Source organism: Salvelinus fontinalis, chromosome 25 (assembly GCF_029448725.1).
Source record: "Salvelinus fontinalis isolate EN_2023a chromosome 25, ASM2944872v1, whole genome shotgun sequence".
Lineage (NCBI taxonomy): Eukaryota > Metazoa > Chordata > Actinopteri > Salmoniformes > Salmonidae > Salvelinus > Salvelinus fontinalis.
In genome coordinates, this window is record NC_074689.1 from 19,683,326 (window position 1) to 19,708,576 (window position 25,251).

Below are 25,251 nucleotides of genomic sequence, written 5' to 3' on the forward strand. Positions count from 1 at the left end.
GGTAGGCTACAGAGTAGAGAGAGAGATAGAGGTAGGCTACAGAGTAGAGAGAGAAAGAGGTAGGCTACAGAGTAGAGAGAGAAAGAGGTAGGCTACAGAGTAGAGAGAGAAAGAGGTAGGCTACAGAGTAGAGAGAGAGAAAGAGGTAGGCTACAGTGTAGAGAAAGGGGTAGGCTACAGAGTAGAGAAAGGGGTAGGCTACAGAGTAGAGAAAGGGGTAGGCTACAGAGTAGAGAAAGGGGTAGGCTACAGAGTAGAGAAAGGGGTAGGCTACAGAGTAGAGAAAGGGGTAGGCTACAGAGTAGAGAGAGAGAAAGAGGTAGGCTACAGAGTAGAGAGAGAAAGAGGTAGGCTACAGAGTAGAGAGAGAGAAAGGGGTAGGCTACAGAGTAGAGAGAGAGAAAGAGGTAGGCTACAAAGTAGAGAGAGAAAGAGGTAGGCTACAGAGTAGAGAGAGAGAAAGATGTAGGCTACAGAGTAGAGAGAGAGAAAGAGGTAGGCTACAGAGTAGAGAGAGAGAAAGATGTAGGCTACAGAGTAGAGAAAGGGGTAGGCTACAGTGTAGAGAGAGAAAGGGGTAGGCTACAGAGTAGAGAGAGAGAAAGAAAGGGGTAGGCTACAGAGTAGAGAGAGAGAAAGGGGTAGGCTACAGAGTAGAGAAAGAGGTAGGCTACAGAGTAGAGAGAGAGAAAGATGTAGGATACAGAGTAGAGAGAGAAAGAGGTAGGCTACAGAGTAGAGAGAGAAAGAGGTAGGCTACAGAGTAGAGAGATAGAGAAAGAGGTAGGCTACAGTGTAGAGAGAGAGAAAGGGGTAGGCTACAGAGTAGAGAAAGAGGTAGTCTACAAAGTAGAGAGAGAAAGAGGTAGGCTTCAGAGTAGAGAGAGAAAGAGGTAGGCTACAGAGTAGAGAGAGAAAGAGGTAGGCTACAGAGTAGAGAGAGAAAGAGGTAGGCTACAGAGTAAAGAGAGAAAGAGGTAGGCTACAGAGTAGAGAGAGAAAGAGGTAGGCTACAGAGTAGAGAGAGAGAAAGAGGTAGGCTACAGAGTAGAGAGAGAGAAAGAGGTAGGCTACAGAGTAGAGAGAGAGAAAGAGGTAGGCTACAGAGTAGAGAGAGAGAAAGAGGTAGGCTACAGAGTAGAGAAAGAGGTAAGCTACAGAGTAGAGAAAGGGGTAGGCTACAGAGTAGAGAAAGAGGTAGGCTACAGAGTAGAGAGAGAAAGAGGTAGGCTACAGAGTAGAGAGAGAGAAAGAGGTAGGCTACAGTGTAGAGAAAGGGGTAGGCTACAGAGTAGAGAAAGGGGTAGGCTACAGAGTAGAGAAAGGGGTAGGCTACAGAGTAGAGAAAGGGGTAGGCTACAGAGTAGAGAAAGGGGTAGGCTACAGAGTAGAGAAAGGGGTAGGCTACAGAGTAGAGAGAGAGAAAGAGGTAGGCTACAGAGTAGAGAGAGAAAGAGGTAGGCTACAGAGTAGAGAGAGAAAGAGGTAGGCTACAGAGTAGAGAGAGAGAAAGGGGTAGGCTACAGAGTAGAGAGAGAGAAAGGGGTAGGCTACAGAGTAGAGAGAGAGAAAGAGGTAGGCTACAAAGTAGAGAGAGAAAGAGGTAGGCTACAGAGTAGAGAGAGAGAAAGAGGTAGGCTACAGAGTAGAGAGAGAGAAAGAGGTAGGCTACAGAGTAGAGAGAGAGAAAGATGTAGGCTACAGAGTAGAGAAAGATGTAGGCTACAGAGTAGAGAGAGAAAGAGGTAGGCTACAGAGTAGAGAGATAGAGAAAGAGGTAGGCTACAGTGTAGAGAGAGAGAAAGGGGTAGGCTACAGAGTAGAGAAAGAGGTAGCCTACAAAGTAGAGAGAGAAAGAGGTAGGCTACAGAGTAGAGAGAGAAAGAGGTAGGCTACAGAGTAGAGAGATAGAGAAAGAGGTAGGCTACAGAGTAGAGAGATAGAGAAAGAGGTAGGCTACAGAGTAGAGAGATAGAGAAAGAGGTAGGCTACAGTGTAGAGAGAGAGAAAGAGGTAGGCTACAGAGTAGAGAGAGAGAAAGAGGTAGGCTACAGTGTAGAGAAAGGGGTAGGCTACAGAGTAGAGAAAGGGGTAGGCTACAGAGTAGAGAAAGGGGTAGGCTACAGAGTAGAGAAAGGGGTAGGCTACAGAGTAGAGAAAGGGGTAGGCTACAGAGTAGAGAAAGGGGTAGGCTACAGAGTAGAGAGAGAGAAAGAGGTAGGCTACAGAGTAGAGAGAGAAAGAGGTAGGCTACAGAGTAGAGAGAGAGAAAGGGGTAGGCTACAGAGTAGAGAGAGAGAAAGAGGTAGGCTACAAAGTAGAGAGAGAAAGATGTAGGCTACAGAGTAGAGAGAGAGAAAGAGGTAGGCTACAGAGTAGAGAGAGAGAAAGATGTAGGCTACAGAGTAGAGAAAGGGGTAGGCTACAGTGTAGAGAGAGAAAGGGGTAGGCTACAGAGTAGAGAGAGAGAAAGAAAGGGGTAGGCTACAGAGTAGAGAGAGAGAAAGGGGTAGGCTACAGAGTAGAGAAAGAGGTAGGCTACAGAGTAGAGAGAGAGAAAGATGTAGGATACAGAGTAGAGAGAGAAAGAGGTAGGCTACAGAGTAGAGAGAGAAAGAGGTAGGCTACAGAGTAGAGAGATAGAGAAAGAGGTAGGCTACAGTGTAGAGAGAGAGAAAGGGGTAGGCTACAGAGTAGAGAAAGAGGTAGTCTACAAAGTAGAGAGAGAAAGAGGTAGGCTTCAGAGTAGAGAGAGAAAGAGGTAGGCTACAGAGTAGAGAGAGAAAGAGGTAGGCTACAGAGTAGAGAGAGAAAGAGGTAGGCTACAGAGTAAAGAGAGAAAGAGGTAGGCTACAGAGTAGAGAGAGAAAGAGGTAGGCTACAGAGTAGAGAGAGAGAAAGAGGTAGGCTACAGAGTAGAGAGAGAGAAAGAGGTAGGCTACAGAGTAGAGAGAGAGAAAGAGGTAGGCTACAGAGTAGAGAAAGAGGTAAGCTACAGAGTAGAGAAAGGGGTAGGCTACAGAGTAGAGAAAGAGGTAGGCTACAGAGTAGAGAGAGAAAGAGGTAGGCTACAGAGTAGAGAGAGAGAAAGAGGTAGGCTACAGTGTAGAGAAAGGGGTAGGCTACAGAGTAGAGAAAGGGGTAGGCTACAGAGTAGAGAAAGGGGTAGGCTACAGAGTAGAGAAAGGGGTAGGCTACAGAGTAGAGAAAGGGGTAGGCTACAGAGTAGAGAAAGGGGTAGGCTACAGAGTAGAGAGAGAGAAAGAGGTAGGCTACAGAGTAGAGAGAGAAAGAGGTAGGCTACAGAGTAGAGAGAGAAAGAGGTAGGCTACAGAGTAGAGAGAGAGAAAGGGGTAGGCTACAGAGTAGAGAGAGAGAAAGGGGTAGGCTACAGAGTAGAGAGAGAGAAAGAGGTAGGCTACAAAGTAGAGAGAGAAAGAGGTAGGCTACAGAGTAGAGAGAGAGAAAGATGTAGGCTACAGAGTAGAGAGAGAGAAAGAGGTAGGCTACAGAGTAGAGAGAGAGAAAGATGTAGGCTACAGAGTAGAGAGAGAAAGAGGTAGGCTACAGAGTAGAGAGAGAAAGAGGTAGGCTACAGAGTAGAGAGAGAAAGAGGTAGGCTACAGAGTAAAGAGAGAAAGAGGTAGGCTACAGAGTAGAGAGAGAAAGAGGTAGGCTACAGAGTAGAGAGAGAGAAAGAGGTAGGCTACAGAGTAGAGAGAGAGAAAGAGATAGGCTACAGAGTAGAGAGAGAGAAAGAGGTAGGCTACAGAGTAGAGAGAGAGAAAGAGGTAGGCTACAGAGTAGAGAAAGAGGTAAGCTACAGAGTAGAGAAAGGGGTAGGCTACAGAGTAGAGAAAGAGGTAGGCTACAGAGTAGAGAGAGAAAGAGGTAGGCTACAGAGTAGAGAGAGAGAAAGAGGTAGGCTACAGTGTAGAGAAAGGGGTAGGCTACAGAGTAGAGAAAGGGGTAGGCTACAGAGTAGAGAAAGGGGTAGGCTACAGAGTAGAGAAAGGGGTAGGCTACAGAGTAGAGAAAGGGGTAGGCTACAGAGTAGAGAGAGAGAAAGAGGTAGGCTACAGAGTAGAGAGAGAAAGAGGTAGGCTACAGAGTAGAGAGAGAAAGAGGTAGGCTACAGAGTAGAGAGAGAGAAAGGGGTAGGCTACAGAGTAAAGAGAGAGAAAGGGGTAGGCTACAGAGTAGAGAGAGAGAAAGAGGTAGGCTACAAAGTAGAGAGAGAAAGAGGTAGGCTACAGAGTAGAGAGAGAGAAAGATGTAGGCTACAGAGTAGAGAGAGAAAGAGGTAGGCTACAGAGTAGAGAGAGAGAAAGAGGTAGGCTACAGAGTAGAGAGAGAGAAAGATGTAGGCTACAGAGTAGAGAAAGATGTAGGCTACAGAGTAGAGAGAGAAAGAGGTAGGCTACAGAGTAGAGAGATAGAGAAAGAGGTAGGCTACAGTGTAGAGAGAGAGAAAGGGGTAGGCTACAGAGTAGAGAAAGAGGTATCCTACAAAGTAGAGAGAGAAAGAGGTAGGCTACAGAGTAGAGAGATAGAGAAAGAGGTAGGCTACAGAGTAGAGAGATAGAGAAAGAGGTAGGCTACAGTGTAGAGAGAGAGAAAGATGTAGGCTACAGAGTAGAGAGAGAGAAAGATGTAGGCTACAGAGTAGAGAAAGATGTAGGCTACAGTGTAGAGAGAGAGAAAGGGGTAGGCTACAGAGTAGAGAAAGAGGTAGGCTACAGAGTAGAGGGAGAAAGGGGTAGGCTACAGAGTAGAGAGAGAAAGAGGTAGGCTACAGAGTAGAGAGAGAGAGAGAAAGAGGTAGGCTACAGAGTAGAGAGAGAGAGAAAGGGGTAGGCTACAGTGTAGAGAGAGAAAGAGGTAGGCTTCAGAGTAGAGAGAGAAAGGGGAAGGCTACAGTGTAGAGAGAGAGAAAGAGGTAGGCTACAGTGTAGAGAAAGGGGTAGGCTACAGAGTAGAGAAAGGGGTAGGCTACAGAGTAGAGAAAGGGGTAGGCTACAGAGTAGAGAAAGGGGTAGGCTACAGAGTAGAGAGAGAGAAAGAGGTAGGCTACAGAGTAGAGAGAGAAAGAGGTAGGCTACAGAGTAGAGAGAGAGAAAGGGGTAGGCTACAGAGTAGAGAGAGAGAAAGAGGTAGGCTACAGTGTAGAGAGAGAGAAAGAGGTAGGCTACAGTGTAGAGAGAGAGAAAGAGGTAGGCTACAGAGTAGAGAGAGAGAAAGGGGTAGGCTACAGAGTAGAGAGAGAGAGGTAGGCTACAGAGTAGAGAGAGAGAGTTAGGCTACAGAGTAGAGAGAGAGAAAGGGGTAGGCTACAGAGTAGAGAGAGAGAAAGGGGTAGGCTACAGAGTAGAGAGAGAGAAAGGGGTAGGCTACAGAGTAGAGAGAGAGAAAGGGGTAGGCTACAGAGTAGAGAGAGAGAACGGTGTAGGCTACAGAGTAGAGAGAGAGAGAGAGGTAGGCTACAGAGTAGAGAGAGAATGGGGTAGGCTACAGAGTAGAGAGAGAATGGGGTAGGCTACAGAGTAGAGAGAGAAAGGGGTAGGCTACAGAGTAGAGAGAGAAAGAGGTAGGCTACAGAGTAGAGAGAGAGAAAGAGGTAGGCTACAGAGTAGAGAGAGAGAAAGAGGTAGGCTACAGAGTAGAGAGAGAGAAAGAGGTAGGCTACAGAGTAGAGAGAGAGAGAAAGAGGTAGGCTACAGAGTAGAGAGAGAGAACGAGGTAGGCTACAGAGTAGAGAGAGAGAACGAGGTAGGCTACAGAGTAGAGAGAGAAAGAGGTAGGCTACAGAGTAGAGAGAGAAAGAGGTAGGCTACAGAGTAGAGAGAGAAAGAGGTAGGCTACAGAGTAGAGAGAGAGAAAGAGGTAGGCTACAGAGTAGAGAGAGAAAGAGGTAGGCTACAGAGTAGAGAGAGAGAAAGAGGTAGGCTACAGAGTAGAGAGAGAGAAAGGGGTAGGCTACAGAGTAGAGAGAGAGAAAGAGGTAGGCTACAGAGTAGAGAGAGAGAGGTAGGCTACAGAGTAGAGAGAGAGAAAGAGGTAGGCTACAGAGTAGAGAGAGAGAAAGGGGTAGGCTACAGAGTAGAGAGAGAGAAAGAGGTAGGCTACAGAGTAGAAAGAGAGAAAGAGGTAGGCTACAGAGTAGAGAGAGAGAAAGAGGTAGGCTACAGTTACAGTCACAGATACAGCACTGTTATGGTATTAATACAATAACAGTGCTGTATCTGTGTCCTCTCTCCGCTCTGTTTAACCTGTCTGGGAACCGCCAACAGCCAATGAAATTGCAGGGCGCCAAATTCAATCAACAGAAATCTCATAATTCAAATTTCTCAAACATACAAGCATTAGACACCATTTTAAAGATAAAATTCTCATTAATCCAACCACAGTGTCCGATTTCAAAAAGGCTTTTCAGCTAAAGCAGAACATATCATTATGTTAGGTCAGCAACAAGTCACAGAAAGCATACAGCGATTTTCCAACCAAAGAGAGGAGTCACAAAAAGCAGAAATAGAGATAAAATTCATCACTAACCTTTGATATTCTTCATCAGATAACACGCCCGGGACAACATGTTACACAATACATGTATGTTTTGTTCGATCAAGTTCATATTTATATCCAAAAACCTCAGTTTACATTTGGCTTTGCCTCCAAAACATCCCGTGAATTTGCACAGAGCCACATCAATTTACAGAAATACTCATAATAAACATTGATAAAAGATACAAGTGTTATTCACAGAATTAAAGATATACTTCTCCTTAATGCAAACGCTGTGTCAGATTTCAAAAAAACTTTACAGAAAAAGCACACCATGCAATAATCTGAGTACGGCGCTCAGACACAAAAACAAACCATACAGATACCCGCCATGTTGTGGAGTCAACAGAAGTCAGAAATTGCATTATAAATATTCACTTACCTTTGATCTTCATCAGAATGCACTCCCAGGAATCCCAGTTCCACAATAAATGTTTGTTTTGTTCGAAAAAGTCCATAATTTATGTCCAAGTACCTCCTTTTTGTTTGCGCGTTTAGTTCCAAAATCCAGATTCATGACGCGCAGGCCAGACAAAGTCAAAAAATTCCATTACAGTTCGTAGAAACATGTCAAACGATGTATAGAATCGATCTTTAGGATGTTTTTTTATATAAATCTTCAATGTTTCAACCGGAGAATTCCTTTGTCTTTATAAACGAAAAGGAACGCAGCTACCTCTCACGGGGGTGCGCCTGAGTGAGCTCATGGCACTCTGCCAGACCCCTGACTCAAACAGCTCTCATTCCCCCCTCCTTTACAGTAGAAGCCTGAAACAAGGTTCTAAAGACTGTTGACATCTAGTGGAAGCCTTAGGGAGTGAATATGACCCCATAGACACTGTATATTGGATAGGTAAACCTCAGATTTCCCACTTCCTGGTTGGATTTTTTCTCAGGTTTTTGCCTGCCATATGAGTTCTGTTATACTCACAGACATCATTCAAACAGTTTTAGAAACTTCAGTGTTTTCTATCCGAATCTACGAATAATATGCATATCTTAGCTTCTGGGCCTGAGTAGCAGGCAGTTTACTCTGGGCACCTTATTCATCCAAGCTACTCAATACTGCCCCCAGCCATAAGAAGTTAAACAGAGTAGAGAGAGGACACAGTTACAGCACTGTTATGGTATTAAACAGAGTAGAGAGAGGACACAGATACAGCACTGTTATGGTATTAAACAGAGTAGAGAGAGGACACAGATACAGCACTGTTATGGTATTAAACAGAATAGAGAGAGGACACATATACAGATGTACAGTACCAGTCGAAAGTTTAAACACCTACTCATTCAAAGGTTTTTCTTTATTTTTACTATTTTCTACATTGTAGAATAATAGCGAAGACATCAAACTATGAAATAACACATATGGCATCATGTAGTAACCAAAAAAATGTTAAACAAATCAAAATATATTTTATATTCTTCAAAGTAGCCACACTTTGCCATGATGACAGCTTTGCACACTCTTGGTATTCTCTCAACCAACTTCACCTGGAATGCTTTTCCAACAGTCTTGAAGGAGTTCCTACATATGCTGATCACTTGTTGGCTGCTTTTCCCTCACTCTGCGGTCCAACTCATCCCAAACCATCTCAACTGGGTTGAGGTCGGGTGATTGTGGAGGCCAGGTCATCTGATGCAGCACTCCATCACTCTCCTTCTTGGTCAAATAGCCCTTACACAGCCTGGAGGTGTGTTGGGTCATTGTCCTGTTGAAAAACAAATGATAGTACCACTAAGTGCAAACCAGATAGGATGGCGTATCACTGCAGAATGCTCTAATGAACATATAATCTACCTGAGGCAGAGGTAACTCTGGATCTTCCTTTCCTGTGGTGGTCCTCATGAGAGACATTTTCATCACAGCGCTTAATTGTTTTTCGACTGCACTTGAAGAAACGTTCAAAGTTCTTGAAATTCTTTTTGCTTATTTGAACTGTTCTTGCCATTAATATGGAATTGGTCTTTTACCAAATAGGGCTATCTTCTGTATACCACCCCTACTGTCACGACTTCCGCCGAAGTCGGCTCCTCTCCTTGTTCGGGCGGTGTTCGGCGGTCGACGTCACCGGCTTTCTAGCCATCGCCGCTTCATTTTTCATGTTTCCATTTGTTTTGTCTTGTTCCCTGCACACCTGGCTTTCATTCCCCAATCAATCCATATGTATTTATTAATCTGTTCCCCATCATGTCTTTGTGTAGGATTGTTTGTGTTACGTGTATTTTGGAATTGTGGATATTGTTACGCGCATTACTTTTTGTCTATGTTCCGTGTTTTGGGGACATGTTATTCTGTGCTGTCATTTTGACCGGAATAAAAAGTGCGCCTGTTCACTACACTCTGCTCTCCTGCACCTGACTTCGCCTCCGATACACACTCCTAACACCTACCTTGTCACAACACAACAGATTGGCTCAAATACATTAAGAAGGAAAGAAATTCCACAAATTAACTTTTAACAAGGCACAACTGTTAATTGAAATGCATTCCAGGTGACTACCTCATGAAGCTGGTTGAGAGAGGGGATGTATGTGTTTGGTATTGTCTAGGGGGTTTTGTATGTTTATGGGGCAGTGTTTAGTCTAGGTGTATGTATGTCTATGGTTGCCTAGATTGGTTCTCAATTAGAGACAGCTTCATTAAAGAGAAGAATGTATTGTTATCACGCTGCGCCTTGGTCCTCCTCACTTTAATGTTACGACGAACGTGACAGGTGGCTACTATGAAGAATCTCAAATATAAAATATATTTTGATTTGTTTCACACTTTCTTTGGTTACTACATGATTCCATGTGTTATTTCGTAGTTTTGATGTCTTAACTGTTATTGTACAATGTAAAAAATAAAGAGAAATCCTTGAATGAGTAGGTGTGTCCAATCTTTTGACTAGTACTGTATATCAGTCCCTCTCTTCTCTTCCTCTCTCAGCCCCCCTGGTCTGTGCCCTGTAGAGCACCCCCTAGCTGGCCAGAGGAGGGAGTGGTGGAGTTCAGGAGCTATCAGACAGAGCTTAACCCATCACCCGCTGAACTGTCTTTCTGCACCCGGACCAGAGAGAAGGTTTGTGTGTGGGCCTTGATTCTCTGTGTGTGTTTGTGTGTACTTTTCTGTAGGTGTGTGAATGTGTACATGTATATACTACTAGGTTTGTGTTACTCTACAGGTTGGTGTGGTGAGCAGATCAGGAGCAGAGCTGGACGCCATAACCAGTTCTCTGTTCCGATTGGTGGAGGGCCGAAGGGGCGTGTTGATGATTGACGGTGTGGACATCTCTAGTGTGGGACTCCACGACCTTCGCAGCCGGTTGGCGGTCATAGCTCGGGTTCCAACCCTGTTCTCCTGTTCACTGCGCTCTAACCTGGACCCCTGGGGTTGCCATGGGGATGCCCAGGTGTGGCAGGCACTGGAGAGGTGCCACCTGAAGGAAAGGGTCAGCTTGCTGCCAGGACAGCTCCTCTACCCACTACACCACGGAGGGGCCGGGCTCAGGTGGGTATCAGACAGCTGTATACGGGTACAGGTGTGAGAGAGACAGGAACAGGTGTGAGAGAGACAGGAACAGGTGTGAGAGAGACAGGAACAGGTGTGAGAGAGACAGGAACAGGTGTGAGAGAGACAGGAACAGGTGTGTGAGAGAGACAGGTACAGGTGTGAGAGAGACAGGAACAGGTGTGAGAGAGACAGGAACAGGTGTGAGAGAGACAGGAACAGGTGTGAGAGAGACAGGAACAGGTGTGAGAGAGACAGGAACAGGTGTGAGAGAGACAGGAACAGGTGTGAGAGAGACAGGAACAGGTGTGAGAGAGACAGGAACAGGTGTGAGAGAGAGACAGGAACAGGTGTGTGTGTGAGAGAGACAGGTACAGGTGTGTGAGAAAGAGAGAGAGAGAGAGACAGATACAGGTGTGTGAGAAAGAGAGAGAGACAGATACAGGTGTGTGAGAGAGAGAGAGACAGGTACAGGTGTGAGAGAGAGAGACAGGTACAGGTGTGAGAGAGAGAGACAGATACAGGTGTGAGAGAGAGAGACAGGTACAGGTGTGAGAGAGAGAGACAGGTACAGGTGTGTGTGAGAGAGAGACAGGTACAGGTGTGTGTGAGAGAGAGACAGGTACAGGTGTGTGTGAGAGAGAGACAGGTACAGGTGTGTGTGAGAGAGAGACAGGTACAGGTGTGTGTGAGAGAGAGACAGGTACAGGTGTGTGAGCGAGCGAGAGGCAGGTACAGGTGTGTGAGCGAGCGAGAGACAGGTACAGGTGTGAGAGAGAGACAGGTACAGGTGTGTGAGCGAGCAAGAGACAGGTGTGAGAGAGAGAGACAGGTACAGGTGTGTGAGCGAGCAAGAGACAGGTGTGAGCGAGCGAGAGACAGGTACAGGTGTGAGAGAGAGACAGGTACAGGTGTGTGAGCGAGCAAGAGACAGGTGTGAGAGAGAGAGAGACAGGTACAGGTGTGTGAGCGAGCAAGAGACAGGTGTGAGAGAGAGAGAGACAGGTACAGGGACATGTACAGGTGTGTGTGTGTGAGAGAGAGAGACAGGTGTGTGAGAGAGAGACAGGTACAGGTGTGTGAGAGAGAGACGGGTACAGGTGTGTGAGAGAGAGACGGGTACAGGTGTGTGAGAGAGAGAGACAGGTGTGTGAGAGGGAGGCAGGTACAGGTGTGTGAAAGAGAGAGAGGTACAGGTGTGTGAGAGAGACAGATACAGGTGTGTGAGAGAGACAGGTGTGCATGTGAAAGGTATGTGGCAGATTGACAAGTGTATAGTCTAAAGTCAGAGGAGGCTGGTGGGATGAGTTATATGAGGACAGGCTCATTGTAATAGCTGAAAGGGATTCAAACATGTGGTTTCCATATGTTTGATGTGTTTGAGAAGTTCAATTTATTCCATTCCAGCCATTACAATGTGCCTGTCCTCCTATAACTCACCCCACCAGCCTCCTCTGACTAAAATCAACCTCAAAAATCCATCAAAGTCTGCAACTCTCTCTCCCTCTCCCTCTCCCTCTCCAGCTCCAGTGAGAGGAGGCTGCTGTGTGTGTGTCGTGCCCTGTTGAAGGGCTGTGTTGTCCTGGTAGTGGAGGACCCTGTTCCTCCTGTAGACATCCACACTGAGAGGCTGCTCCAGAGCATCATACACACACACTTCTCCCACTGCACCGGGCTGTATCTAACACAGAACCCTGGGAACGTCACACACACTGACAGGTGAGGCTTACTGAGATCTGTGTTCTTCTGTGGGATTTGTGTTCTGTCATTTTATTCTATAAGAGATTAATATTGCTCACTTTTTTCCATATGCTTGACCAGTTGTATCTCTCTTTACCCCTCCTTCTCTCCCTGCCTCTCCAGGGTGTTGGTGTTAGATGGGGGACGTGTAGCTGAGTTTGACTGCGCCTCTGCTCTCCTCCAGAGGGGGGCACTGTTCTCCCAGCTGCTCTCTGAGACACATAGACACCAAGACACAGAAGAAGAGTGAAGAGTGAGGTTGGAGGTTGGTATTAGGAACAGAACTAGGATCATTTTACCCATGATCATAATGATGCTGGACTAGCTGTTTGAGTTTGCTCAGTTGTTTGAAGCATGGGGTTTCAACACCAGAGTAATAACACCAGAGTAATAACACCAGAGTAATAACACCAGAGTAATAACACCAGAGTTGTGTGTTTCAACACCAGAGTAATAACACCAGAGTTGTGGTCACTTTGGATAAAAGCATCTGCTAAATTACCATATTATATTACCATGTGTTAAGTGCCCCTCGTAAGAGGATCCTAAAGGGCTATACATTGTGATGAGGTTACTTACCTCATCCTCAACCAGCAGCGTCCATCTTGGCTCAATGGGGCTATCTGGTTGCCGTGAATGTGATGCTTTTGCAATATGGTCAATGTGAAACTGAGTTATAGAGGAACCGCATGGACTGTGGCCAAGGCTTTAAGTGTACTCAGACCATGTTATGATACAGGATCAATACTAAAAGTACAACAAATACAGCGCAGTAAGCACAGCACTCAATACATACAGCAAGTTTATCTGAATGACTGACACCAGCACAACAAACTACTGCCTGGACTACAGACTCTCTCTGTGTCTCTCTCCCAACTGCCCTTCTCTTCATTTGTTTGATCTCAGGCATAAATCTGTTCTGATTGAAGAGGGCTTTTATTGACCAGGATTATCCATCCAGCTCTGTATCTACTGGTACGGGTACATTCAGGCTTGGCCAGTACTGTTTATACAAAATCTGTACAATGTATACAAAATGTATTGTGTCCTTTTGATCTCATTCTGACGATGCATGATCAATTGTAACTGATCATCGCAATATGTAGGATGCAGTGTGTGTGTGTGTGTTTCTAATGAACATCAAATGTTTAAGGTTCTATTTTCTTGATTCTACCCTGAGCTTTAAAATGCAGTGATTACTCATATCTATAATTACCAGAACCTCCGTGTGTGTGTGCTCTTGTTGAAGCACAGGACTGATAAGTTTAATTGGCAGGCTAATCACTTTAACAAAGTACGACTAATAACAGACTAGGGGTAACCCACACACACTCTTCAGTGTGTGCGTGTGTGTCATGTCTCATCATCGAAAATGCACAATTAAACACTGACATCCATGAATCACATAAAGCCTTTTATTGAGTAATCTTGTCACAAAACAAGTTATGGGTGAAAAAGGTTTCTTTAAGTTTCTACAAGGCTCTATATAAACTCTGCTTTCATCTCTGGCTGTGGGTAGACATGCTAGCAGGACAGTGACTGCATCACAACGCTGGGTACAAAACACACCACTTCTTAACAACACATTCACACACAGGCTCCAAAACGTACCATACCATCACCAGAACCTAGTCTCATATATGTACCACTGATCTACTGTATGTGTTTCTAGAAACTCTAGAACCTAATGTATGTACAACACTCCATCCAACACATACACACTGAAATATACACAAATCCCTTATTAAAACCTTGTTCAATGGTTGAGCGTGCTACACGTGTGTTTACCTTTGAAAGAAAACACATGTAGTACGGTCATATATTCCATCATATAAAAGCAATAACATAGGACATCTGAGGATAAATTGAGATGTATGGCATGTATCAATATTAGCCAGGTGGATAATCTCTCACATTAGACGATGCTTATACGGAATATAAAATATAACATTGTAGACCATGTAACATGCACAAAACTGCACTTACAGTATTCATATCAGGCGGTGATAAATATTGGATAAATACTGACTGTTTCATCCATGAGATATTTACTGGCAATATGCATTCAATTAGATTGGATCATGGAAAGCCTCTTCTGTAGTGTTCACTAGCTTTGGTCCTCATCTTGGTAGCGACCTCTCCCAAAACATAGTGTGTCGTTTTGGATAACAACAAGAATAAGAAATAGCGTTATACCTTCACAACAGAAAGTCATGGTCAACGTTGATAATGTCCCTCTGCATGACAACAGACACAGATAATCAGTTCAGTATGTTTTCAAGTTCCTCTTTCTATAATAACTAGGTAATCATTTTGTTTCAGGACATTTAGGAAAGTCATTTAGCTGACTGATCTGTCTGAGACATAGCTCCCCGGTGAGGGAACAGAGAGTTAAGCTAGTACTAAACTCTGAACAACGGGAAGCAGATCAAACAACACACTTCAAATTCCATTTTAAAGTCCTATTTCCCTATTTCCCCCCTCCCTGCCTCTTTTCCCACTCTTTCCTTCTCTTTTTATCTTTTATTCACTTTCCCTTAAATGTTCCTCTTTTCCCCCACTCCCTCCTCTCCCCACTCTCTCTCCCCTCTTACCCCTTGCTGTGTGCTGCTGTTCAGGAGTAAATCTGTGTGATGTGTTAAGTGGCTCTGACCCTATTCCTGGTCACAGGGGATGGTTCAATTCCTTGTTTTATCAGGGTCCCCCTCGCACCACCCTTAATTACTGATAGTTAATTACTTCCTCTGTTTGGAACCAATTAATGTAACACACACACACACATTAGTGTACACAAACGGTAGCATGCTCACACTCACACATGCGTACAGACACCAGGATTCCAGCAAAAACTCCCTGGCAACAGCAGCAATGGGAAAAGGCAACACGATAGGTTTACCTTGATATCAGAGAGGTACGAGGATTGCCAAATTATCCATTAAGTCGTTTCATTTTTGTTTGCTGGAACACATTAACAGGAGGACAGGACAGGAGGGGTGGAGGGGAGGAGAAAGGAAATAAGGAAAAACTAAACAGAGCGTTGGAGACATGAACAAATTGAACAAAGGAAATGCAGAAGAGGAGAGCAGGTCATTGGTTGAGGTGGATAGTTAGATGTATTTAGAACAAGGATAGTATCAGGGAAAGAGAGGTATCATTCAGTTAGTTCTGCCTGATCTGTTTATCTTGTTTGTGATGTAACCTGCCATTCATACTTCCATGCTGTCTGTCTTGGGTGTCTTGGAGATCCAGAGCGTTGATTGGTGGTTAACACTGGTTTTGGTCCGTGGTTTGCTTTATGAAATAAAAACAACGGAAACAGAATGAACAATAGTAGAACAAAACTAAATTAGAATAGTAGACCCACAGATGAATCGTAAAACAAAACTGTGTGTACGTGTGTGGTTGTGTGCGTGTGTGTGTTAAACACGAGAGCTGTTGCTCACACAAACACTTCTGTGCCAGCCATACCCAGCGATAAAGCTCTGGATCCTTGCCTACTCATAACTCCTCATAAACCATATTTCCTCAGATCGCGTTTGTCGTGTTGTAAGTTCAAGTGTGTCGCCTGTTGTAAAGGAGAGACCTCACACGCGCTAGGGTCATGGCTAGAAGGGCCATGACCCTAGCGTCAAATCAGATTTGACTTTTTGTAGCAGGTTAGAAACATTTACGAAGCAGGCTAGAATAATTAACGAAGCAGGTTATAATGATTAACATAGCAGGTTAGGATAATTAATGTAGCAGGTTAGGAGAATTAGCATAGCAGGTTAGGAGAATTAGGTTAAATGCAAAACATTTCAACTTTTGACGTTCATTTGACAAAAGCTTGATCCCTTCTAGCCGCGTTAGGGCTTTGGGAGCGTTTCAGGAAGAATTTTACTGCGGCAGGTGGGAGTCAGAGGCGTGATTAACTGGTCTCTGTCTGTATATTCCATCTCAGTTCCCCAGCTATCGGAAATATGTTAAAAACCAGTGGTGGAAACAGTACCAATTGTCATATTTGTGTAAGAGTAAAGCTCCCTTAAAAGAAAATGACTCAAGTAAAAGTGAAAGTCAACCAGTAAAATACTACTTGAGTAAAATTCTAAAAGTATTTGGTTTAAATATACTTAAGTATCAAATGTAAATGTAATTGCTAAAATATACTTAAGTATCCAATGTAAATGTAATTGCTAAAATATACTTAAGTATCAAAAGTAAAAGTATAAATCAATTCCAATTCCTTATATTAAGCAAACCAGACAGCACAATTTTCTTGTTTTAATTTACGGATAGCCAGAGGCACACTCCAACACTCAGACATTAATTTACAAATGAAGAATTGTGTTTAATGAGCGTTTGTGTTTAATGAGTCCGCAAGATCAGTGGCAGTAGGGATGACCAAGGATGTTCTCTTGATAAGTGTGTGAATTAGACAATTGTCCTGTCCTTCTAAGCATTCAAAATGTAACAAGTACTTTTGGGTGTACATTTTTTTAAACATTTGGATGTAGTGAAGTAAAAAATAAAGTTGGCAAAAATAGAAATAGTAAAGTACAGATATCCCCAAAAATTACTGAAGTAGTTCTTTGAAGTATTTTTACTTCAAGTACATTACACCACTTTTAAATACACATCAAATCAGACGGACAGCGATACTAAACTGGATAAATTAAAAAAACTAAGTTGCTGCCCAATCAAGGCAGAGGAGAGCTGGGAGTGTCTATATAGGAGATGTAAAGTCACAGTAGCGGGGTAGGGAGGTTGGTTGGCATTATACAATGTGCTGGAGTTGCACTTTGGTTATTGTAGGAACGCCATCGACCGGGCCCAGCTATCGACCCAGAAATCATAGAATGTGTTACCCTATCTGTTGCCAGAGTAGGGTAACACACACACACGCACATCGCCTACACACAATCACAATAATAATTAATGACAGAGGGCTGAGCCAGTGGCCAGGGCTGTTATGCTAAATGACTCTTTGCTAACAAGGCGTCCTTGTGTTATGCCAGTGATTATGACTGAGTAAGCACTGTTCTTACCAAACAATTACAGCCCAGACCCATCCATCACAGCACAGGAATGGGGGGACTGGACCCATCCATTAGTGGATGAACAGGGGGGGGTAGGGTTCAGAGATTGAGCTGTTTCTCTGATTAATTTTGAGTATGCCAATTCAAGGAATAAAAAAAAAAGAGTTGATGGGAGTGTAAGTGTGATTGAAAATGAGAGAAAGAGGAGTATATAAGAGAATATTATACGATTGGTTTGTATGAGGATCATAGATTGATATTTTAGCGAAGTTGTTATCAGTAAGGCAGTACTGGGGACACCGGGGACTTAGTGTGTTCAGTTGTGTTGTACCATAGGGAGTTGAGGTTTCTGTTGTTGCAGTGGTGTGTCATGTCTCACCTCTTACTAAACATCTGGAAACAGCAAGTCCCAGAAGCCACCAGGATGAGCAGCAGCAGAGGGATGGTGGGGATGATTACATAAACCAGCAGCATACCTGCAGAAGGAGGATAGAGCAGAGATGGAGCTCCAGAGAGGCTATTTCAGCAATTACACTCTATTTAAACACTGTCTTACATTCCATATCATCGCTACACCACGTCTCACTTTCTGGTGTCCTGCCATACCATTTAATTGTCTCACCTCCCTGTCTCACCTCCACCTGTCTCACCTCCACCGGTCTCACCTGAGGTTCCAGCTATGACTACGTGTGGGGCGTCGTCCTCACTTGGTCCGGATTGTTTGACCTCATCTGCCTGCACCACCGCCACATCTGGGACAGACAGACAAAGATACTGAATCAAAAAGGGATATACTAACTGATACCCTCATGCAGTCAACCATGCTGATCTCCAGGAGTGGGGCTGATGTGGCCGGGCTATGCCCCAGTGTGTGCCTCCTCACCTGGGTCACGAGCTCCAGGCCTGTCCCCCTGCTCCTTCCCCAGACGGCTCTCTGGATCAACATCAGAATCAGAAAAAACTTGATTAAACAAAACTGATATGCATTTCTGTTAGTGTAATGTTTTACCAGGCTAAAACACAATTGGATCGCAATTGGATATCACAAAATTGGGAGAAAAAGGGGGGTATACTTTTTTTTAGAATAAAAACTAGATATAACAACCTTTTAAAAGGGAAACGTATAGAACACTCGACAAAACACACAGAACTCATCTCATCTGCCGTGACATTTGCGTACCTGTGTGATGCTGCGTACCTGGTTCGTACTTGCAGATGAAGTTGTGCTTCATGTTGCACCTGTCATCGTTCCACTGGTACATGTAGGCCCCGCCCAGCCCATGGAGCGCTGTAGGCTGGTGGTACATCACTACACATGCCTCCCCTCCGCACGACGGCTCGTCAAAATACCAGTTCCTAACACACACAATCACACACAATAATACACATATTCAAATTAAAATACAGACATACACAAAAGCCTCACCAAAGTAACAGTTGCTGTGTGAAACATACACACCTGAATTGGGACACACTCCCATCGGTCCAGAGGTAGAGGTCAGGACAGGAGGCGAAGCCGCCGTTTTCCTGTGTGTGTTCTCCTTCTGTCCTCATCAGCCCGATCCAGAAATCCCCGTCTGCTATTCCTCCATTACCGGTACCTGCTCCTACCCCCGTTTCTGTCCCTGCTCCTGTTGAGGAGGTCCGAAGCTCCTGTAAGAAATAATATATATATTGTAAGTATATTATAAGTAAATAAGAAATATATTAACATGTTCATGATTGGAGCACTTTGAGGAGGTGTTTTTGGTGTTGTTGTTTGTACTGTCACACACACACACACACACACACACACACACACACACACACACACACACACACTGACCTGTAGCAGGTGTTCTATGTGTCTCTGCTCCGCAGCGCTCTCTACACTCAGCAACGACCCTCCGTCCATCTCACATGCCTGTCTGGCCTCGCTGAATGCAATCCGGCTGGTCATTTCCCGGAAGTAGGCAATCTTATAGCATGGACGCTCCTCCCCTCCCTGACACACCGTCTGACCTGGGGGCAAATGAGATCATCAATCTATCTATTGATTGCATGTAGGGCTCGCACATTTACCTTCTAACCATGTAACCGACGGTTATGGATGAAGATCGGAACGCCCCCCTCCCTGCCTCAGCAGCACACATAGAAATAGAATGAATAGAAGGGTCTTGGAACCTCTGGCTAATTGACTGGTAAAATCATGGGTACACTCGAAATTGCTGCCTGGTATTGTGATGCAAAAATGTTCATGGGAATGTTATAGGGCTGTGACGGTCATGAAACTTTGTTAGCCGGTGATTGTCAAGCAAATAACTGCCGGTCTCAAGGTAATTGACAAAAATAAATTTAGCATCTCCTTACTTCCATGCATACAGTAGCCTACAAGGGACTGATGCAAACCTTTGGAACATTTACATTTTTCTAAAAGTATAATAAATCCATTTAAAATAGCCTACACTATGCCAATAAATCCATGACTTATTTTAGACAGGTCTAAAGAAATATGACATGAAGAAAATGTAGTCTATTTCAGATTAACAGAATAGCATACTGTGAGTTGTCTTTATGTTAGGCCCGGATCTGGCTATGCCATATGGCTGTAGGCTACACTAGTTAATTTAGTAAACAAGATTTGCTTAGAATTCCGTGGCATTATTTTATAGTATGAAGAATACAATAGCTGAATAAAATAGAAAGGATATTTTTTCCAAACGATTTGAGGGAGTGCACACATGCGGCTATTCTTTGTAGAGCGGTTAAAAAAGAAACAGGTCCTCCTATCTGCTTAATTTAGAGTTACGTTGGGCTATATGTTTCGATTTTTAATACATTCTAAGGCTACATGATGTGACTAATGATGATTTGAAAAAAGTTGCATGAAAGGCATGAGCTTTGCTTTGTTTTTTTGTGCAGCCTGTACACACTTCATCAGCCTCTCATTCACAATTTGACAAACACTTGAGAATGCCTCGAATTTCCCGGCGACATCCCCTTTGCTTGGCCATAATGCCCCCTAAAAAAATCCATGCCTTTTGCGGCCAGTGGCCGTTGTGCCCTTGTGCTGAATATAATAATTATAATTCCCCCGGCAGCGTGCTCCGAAGCACCTCTCAGTCACATGGCTCTCTGAGATATCTCAATTCTTATTAGCCAATGTCCATCACATGATCGGGTCCTTCTCACAGGCTACAAGTGAAGACGCACATGTGTGCGTCCTTGGCCAATTCCGAGGCGCATATTGAAGATATTGGAAGAACTGTCCACATTTCCTTTGTCAGCCAACAAGATGAGTAGGCCTAACAGACAGCAAAAGCACTAGCCTATGTCAATCTACTATCCCCCATAGTACAAAGAGTTGACCTATTCTATTCTGTGCGAGAAATAAATATTCAATGCATCGTCTGGGACAGTTGTGAGATAGGATAGATCCCAAATTAATACAATCACTAGCATCAAAAAAAAACATTTTAAAAGCAAATGAGGCTGATGCAACGGATCAGAACTATTAGCTTAAAATGTTCATAAACTATTAGGCTATTTCTTCACATTATAAGTGTTGTAATGCGCATACGGCATAAGCTCAAATGTTCCAAAATGCAATCAATTAGCGGGAAAACACAAATCTTAAAAGTGACCGCAAATGCGATTATGCATGTAAGGCTTTTATAATAAAGGTGTATTTTTATGGTGAAAATGATCTTCCCCAAACTTGAAAGTCACGCGCTGCGTATGTATGCCAGTTAGGCTCTAAACACCTTGTAAAGCGGATTAATGTGCTTCATTTGAAGAAGTTGTTTGGCCACTTTAGTTGTGATACAAACCTTTTCAAAACATATAGGCCTATGGGCTGAGGTGTGCGACTATGATTTGAAAAAGTCGGGGGGGGGGGGTGCACTGTTTCTTGCCTTACTGCACACAAACTGGGCATCATAGACTAATATTGTCACCCATCAGACTATTCTTGATTTAATCTTGTCTTTACATATACTAAATAATATATGTGTGAAATTAGTTTTGATTTAGAATGGACCATTATCATGCACCAGTCTCAAAACAGGAAGGGGGAAAAAATACATGTCATCTTGGCATTTAAATAGTGAATGGAGGACGCTTTTTTCGTGGTTTATTTTCATTTCAGCCAGGTATATGTCAGAATGATTAGAAGGATAATAGAGTGCTGAGTACCGGGCAGTTTGCAAGTTTGATAGGCTACAAAAGACCTTCAGCAGCATCAGAGCTTGGAGAAGCCAAATTACCGTGACTAAACGGTCACGTGGAATTTGACTGCCGTCATGACTCGTGAACGCCGGTGTGGTGGTAAGACTGTCACCACAACAGCCCTAGAATGTTTATTCAGATGATGTTAACGTATGTGGCACAGGCCATGGAATGTATTTTTTGTAATGTTAGTTGAGTTGAATCAACAAATCACAGCACATATTGATGGGTACACTTCCTGCTTTTTCTTCCTGCTTTTACTTCCTACTCTGCTCAACGCAATGGCCATCAGTCCACTCACTATGCTATCACTGACTCGAATGGGGACGCCCATTCTATTCCTTCTATTTCTATGGCAGCACATGCAGTCAGGAGCGAAAGAGAGCCGAAAATGTGCGTCTTCAAAAAATAAGTATATTCAAACGATTATTACAGTGACCGCGGTCACTTGGCTGGCCAATTACCGTCATACAAAATTCCATGACCGTCACTACCCTAATTGTAAGTAAACAATTTACATAAGGATTGATTAACTAATCAATGAACAATTATGTCAAATCTATCTGTGTCAGTTGTATGCAATAGGAGTCAATTTAGGCAACTACTGTATGCCGGTAATCTATCGTGGACAGACTACGTAACACATATGGTAGTAATTTACGTGATATTTTCAGTTCTTGTTTGCCGAGATCAGTATGCCAGTAATACAGCCAATGCCATCAAGTAATGGTTCCACCACCGTTTCAAAAACAAGGTACTTCCTTGTTCTCTACTCATTCCTGTGGCCGTGGCTGTGTTTGTCTTTTCCTCCCTCCATCTATCTGACAAACCATCCATCATCTAATCAGTGATCAGTAAATCCACCAGACTACTGTATCTACACCCAATCAGCCCCTCCACCGGTCAGTACATCCATCAACCATTCCACAAATTAACCAACCCATCTGTCAATCAACCAGTCCACAAATCAACCAACCCACCTGTCAATCAACCACCTCACCAAACAACTAATTTATCAATCTAAAAATCAGTTCATATTAGTGATACCTCAGTGACTCAGATACCTCTCTGTTGATCTTAAGAAGTGGTTTGAAGGTCTTAAGTGAATGCAAACATCTCCATTGAACTTATCAGTTGTACACAATCCCTCGACCCCCTCCCACACACACACCCTTAATGACTTTTGGCTTCCCGCCAAAAGGATGTGGTCATCGCATGCGCATCCTCTCAGTACCTTAGAATTTACCGTCAAACTTTCCTAGTGTAGTCAATATCCTCTGTCAATCAGGAAGTGACTCTAGCTAACTGACTGTAGTAACAGGGCTGCTGATCACACTGTAGGCTGGAAGCCCACTCTAAAACAGCCTTGTTACCGCTCACAAACATACTTTTACTGGATGTGTTCACACACTGATATGACATTTACAGTAAGCAGCAGTCATGCTGTACTGTACGTATACACAAACACAGAGGAGACACACCCACAAACACAGAGGAGACACACCCACAAACACAGAGTAGACACCTGTACTTTCACAAGTATGCACGCACACAGGTACACACATACACACAAATATAATCACACACATGCAGCACACAATATTCAGCATTATAAAGCTGTACTCTATGATGGCAGTTAAGTGGGTGAAAAGTGGCAGATCTGGCCCAGATTCTCGACTGACTCATAAAAAAACGTGTGTGTACACGAATATGTGTGTGTGTGTGTGCGTGTGCGTGTATATGCATGCATGCGTGCATCAGTGAATAATACCAGTGATTAATACACAGGCAGTTAAAGAGGCCTAATAATAACATTAGCAGTGTGGCCAGGAGGTACTTTAAATGATTGGCTGCCTGGTCTAGATCAGATCTGCACTATCATCACTTTGGACCGGGGCGCACAGACGACCAACAGACTCAGCATTTTCACCCCCTTTTGTCTTTCTTCCTCTCTTCGTTCATTCCCTCCATCCATCCTGCCTCATCTTCCTGTTCTGATACCTCAAAATTCTTCTTCTCAACCCAAAGCGTCATCGTTTTCCTTTCTCCCTTTCTTTCTTCCTCTCTCGCTCTCTCTCCTTTATTCATTGGTTCCCTCTATCCGGCCTCCTCTGCTCTGATTCCTCAGATCCACATATTCATCAGTTCTTTCCCTTTCTTTTCCTCTAACAGCCTCCTCTTCCTTCACCCACCTTCACCTCTTCCTCTGTTTCTCTCCTTCACCCCTCTTCCTCATCCCCTTTTCATCCTCTGCACTTTCCCTATCTTGGAACATCAACCCATCTCTCTCACTGATTCTCCCTCTGTCACTTTGTCTTCTCCCTCATCTGTGCCACTTTTTCAGTTTATTTAGACTAAATCACATAGTAAGGACATTTTAGGTTAAAGAGGGGCATATCTCACCACTAATGAATTAAAAGTTGTCCACTCTCCCCATCTGTCATCTGTCTGACTATAAGACTCTCTCTCTCTCTCTTTGCTCTCTCTCTACAGTATGTCATGGATTTGAATGCAAACATGTTAAGTCAGCTGCCTGCCCTATGACACCGACAGCCCTGACACATGTAGAATAGCAGTCTGATGTAAATCATAGATATTCCTACATTTAGTCACAGAGGGAAGGAACAGAAAATAGACTCAATCTTTACAATCAATAAAACCAATAAATCCAGTTTCCAGGGTAAACCAACTCTAACAGGCTCAAACACACATTCATACACATGTATGAAAGCAAGCACATGTGACACACCTCATCATCTGTAACTGTAGCAATGCAATAAAAGCAAAACTGTAGCAGTTTACATGTAATTACATTTTTGACATGAACAATGGAAGGAATAGAAAACATGATTCCATGTGGAAAAAATGTTTATTTGTGTCAGAACCTAATCTTATAGATTGATGTATATTTTCCAATCCTAACAAAATTCACAAATGTCCATCTAATTTGAATGATGATGATGGTGGTGGTTATGATGATGATGAGCTATAGGCCTATCTAGAAGAAAAAAGAAACGCACACCTATGTAGGCGAGGTGCTGGCTAGCGGAGTAGAAAACTAGAAAATAAAGGAGAGCCGCACACTCTAGGAGCTCAGATGCAAAAATATTTAATTACCAACGTTTCGACAGGCAAGCTGTCTTCATCAGGGTACAATCGGGCCTATAACTTTAACCTAGTCACAAAAGATAATATTTTACTGGTACTTTATGGTTGAGATTATTGTTTGATGAGAATGGTTAAGGAATTATAACAGAAATACCACCAATATTCAAATGTTATTATTTTATAACGCTTATTTGTTTTATACGATCATTGAAAGTAGACCAATATGTGAAAAACTGACCATAAAAATGATCACATCATCAACTTACCACTGACAACTCTTGCGCTGTGACCGCTCGAGGCCATGACCATCACTCCGCATAGAACTCTCAGGATATTCTGCTCCGCGCTCTTCTTAGATGATTGCATACTTGACAGAGGAAAAAGCCAGAGCTTTGAAATAAAAATGGTATTGTAAAAATAAAAAAGCTCCTTCGCTCACATCAGAGTTCACCGGTCTACTGCCAGTTTGTTGACTGCGACTCTGTTCTCAGTCTCTGCTGTTGTCATGGTTTCCACCCAAATTTCCGGTTTTTACTTTGCAGTGAGCAAGATGCTCTAATGAGATTCGTACCGGCACCCTCACGCGCTCGAGGACCGGAAAATGTTCTAAGAACGGGGGCTCGCCTCGTGCAGACAGCCCACCAGAGACAGTGAAACTGCGAAAGTGGCTCCCACAGGCGCGCTTATCGATCCCCCTCTCGTTGCTGAGTCCCTCTGCAACTGATCGACCACACACAGCTGTCACCTCGCGCCCCACCGACTATTTAATTAGCCTCGTGACACGTGCCTCGCACACCTCCCCAATCTATATGTGCGAAATCCATTGATAGCATGCTTGAGATTAGATGGAATATAATTGCATGAACACTTTAAGCAAATGCGTCAAAGTATAAACTAATATTAGGATTAAGCTACAATACGGTTCACTAAAATATAAACTATACTACATTTGAGAGTCCAGTTCTAGAGGGTTACTCCTGCATGCTGGTGTCTTAAAGGTTCAGAACTCTTGGCAGGTACGCTGACACAGAGGGAGGCTACATTGTATGTATATTAGCTGTCCTGGCTTGGGGTCACCACGGTAGCCACCTGGGACTTAACCAACCCCCCCCCCCCCCCCCCTTTCAA

The 25,251-nt window shown here is 43.8% G+C and overlaps 2 protein-coding genes across 3 annotated transcripts in view; one reads left to right on the forward strand and one right to left on the reverse strand.

Annotated features, from left to right (window-relative positions):
- The window catches only part of abcc13 (ATP-binding cassette, sub-family C (CFTR/MRP), member 13), a 31,009-nt gene extending 17,796 nt beyond the window's left edge, over positions 1–13,213 (forward strand). Inside the window, exons 16-19 of the mRNA XM_055881539.1 lie at positions 9,494–9,625; positions 9,729–10,054; positions 11,579–11,773; positions 11,918–13,213. Of these exons, the coding sequence (XP_055737514.1) occupies positions 9,494–9,625; positions 9,729–10,054; positions 11,579–11,773; positions 11,918–12,044 (780 nt within the window). The 3' untranslated portion in view covers positions 12,045–13,213. The remainder of the gene's footprint in view (positions 1–9,493; positions 9,626–9,728; positions 10,055–11,578; positions 11,774–11,917) is intronic.
- LOC129822951 (chondrolectin-like) lies at positions 13,196–25,051 on the reverse strand. Of its 2 annotated transcripts, none has more exons than XM_055881537.1 (8): positions 24,390–25,051; positions 18,635–18,810; positions 18,269–18,462; positions 17,990–18,165; positions 17,693–17,743; positions 17,475–17,561; positions 17,189–17,285; positions 13,196–15,085 (listed from the first exon to the last, which is right to left on the reverse strand). In XM_055881537.1, exons 1-8 carry the CDS (start codon positions 24,487–24,489, stop codon positions 15,001–15,003), a joined length of 966 nt encoding a protein of 321 aa, XP_055737512.1. In that variant the 5' UTR covers positions 24,490–25,051; the 3' UTR covers positions 13,196–15,000. The 2 variants fall into 2 exon arrangements, with proteins under 2 accessions (XP_055737512.1, XP_055737513.1); XM_055881538.1 differs by having other exon boundaries at positions 18,008–18,165; positions 24,390–25,050.
- Between the last annotated feature and the right edge of the window lie 200 nt (positions 25,052–25,251).

Coding starts and splice junctions, on each gene's coding strand:
- LOC129822951 (XM_055881537.1), bottom strand. CDS start 24,489: ATGCAATCATCTAAGAAGAGCGCGGAGCAGAATATCCTGAGAGTTCTA. Junction 18,811..24,389: donor CAGCGCAAGAGTTGTCAGTG/GTAAGTTGATGA, acceptor ATTTGCCCCCAG/GTCAGACGGTGTGTCAGGGA. Junction 17,562..17,692: donor GCCTGGAGCTCGTGACCCAG/GTGAGGAGGCAC, acceptor TGTCTGTCCCAG/ATGTGGCGGTGGTGCAGGCA.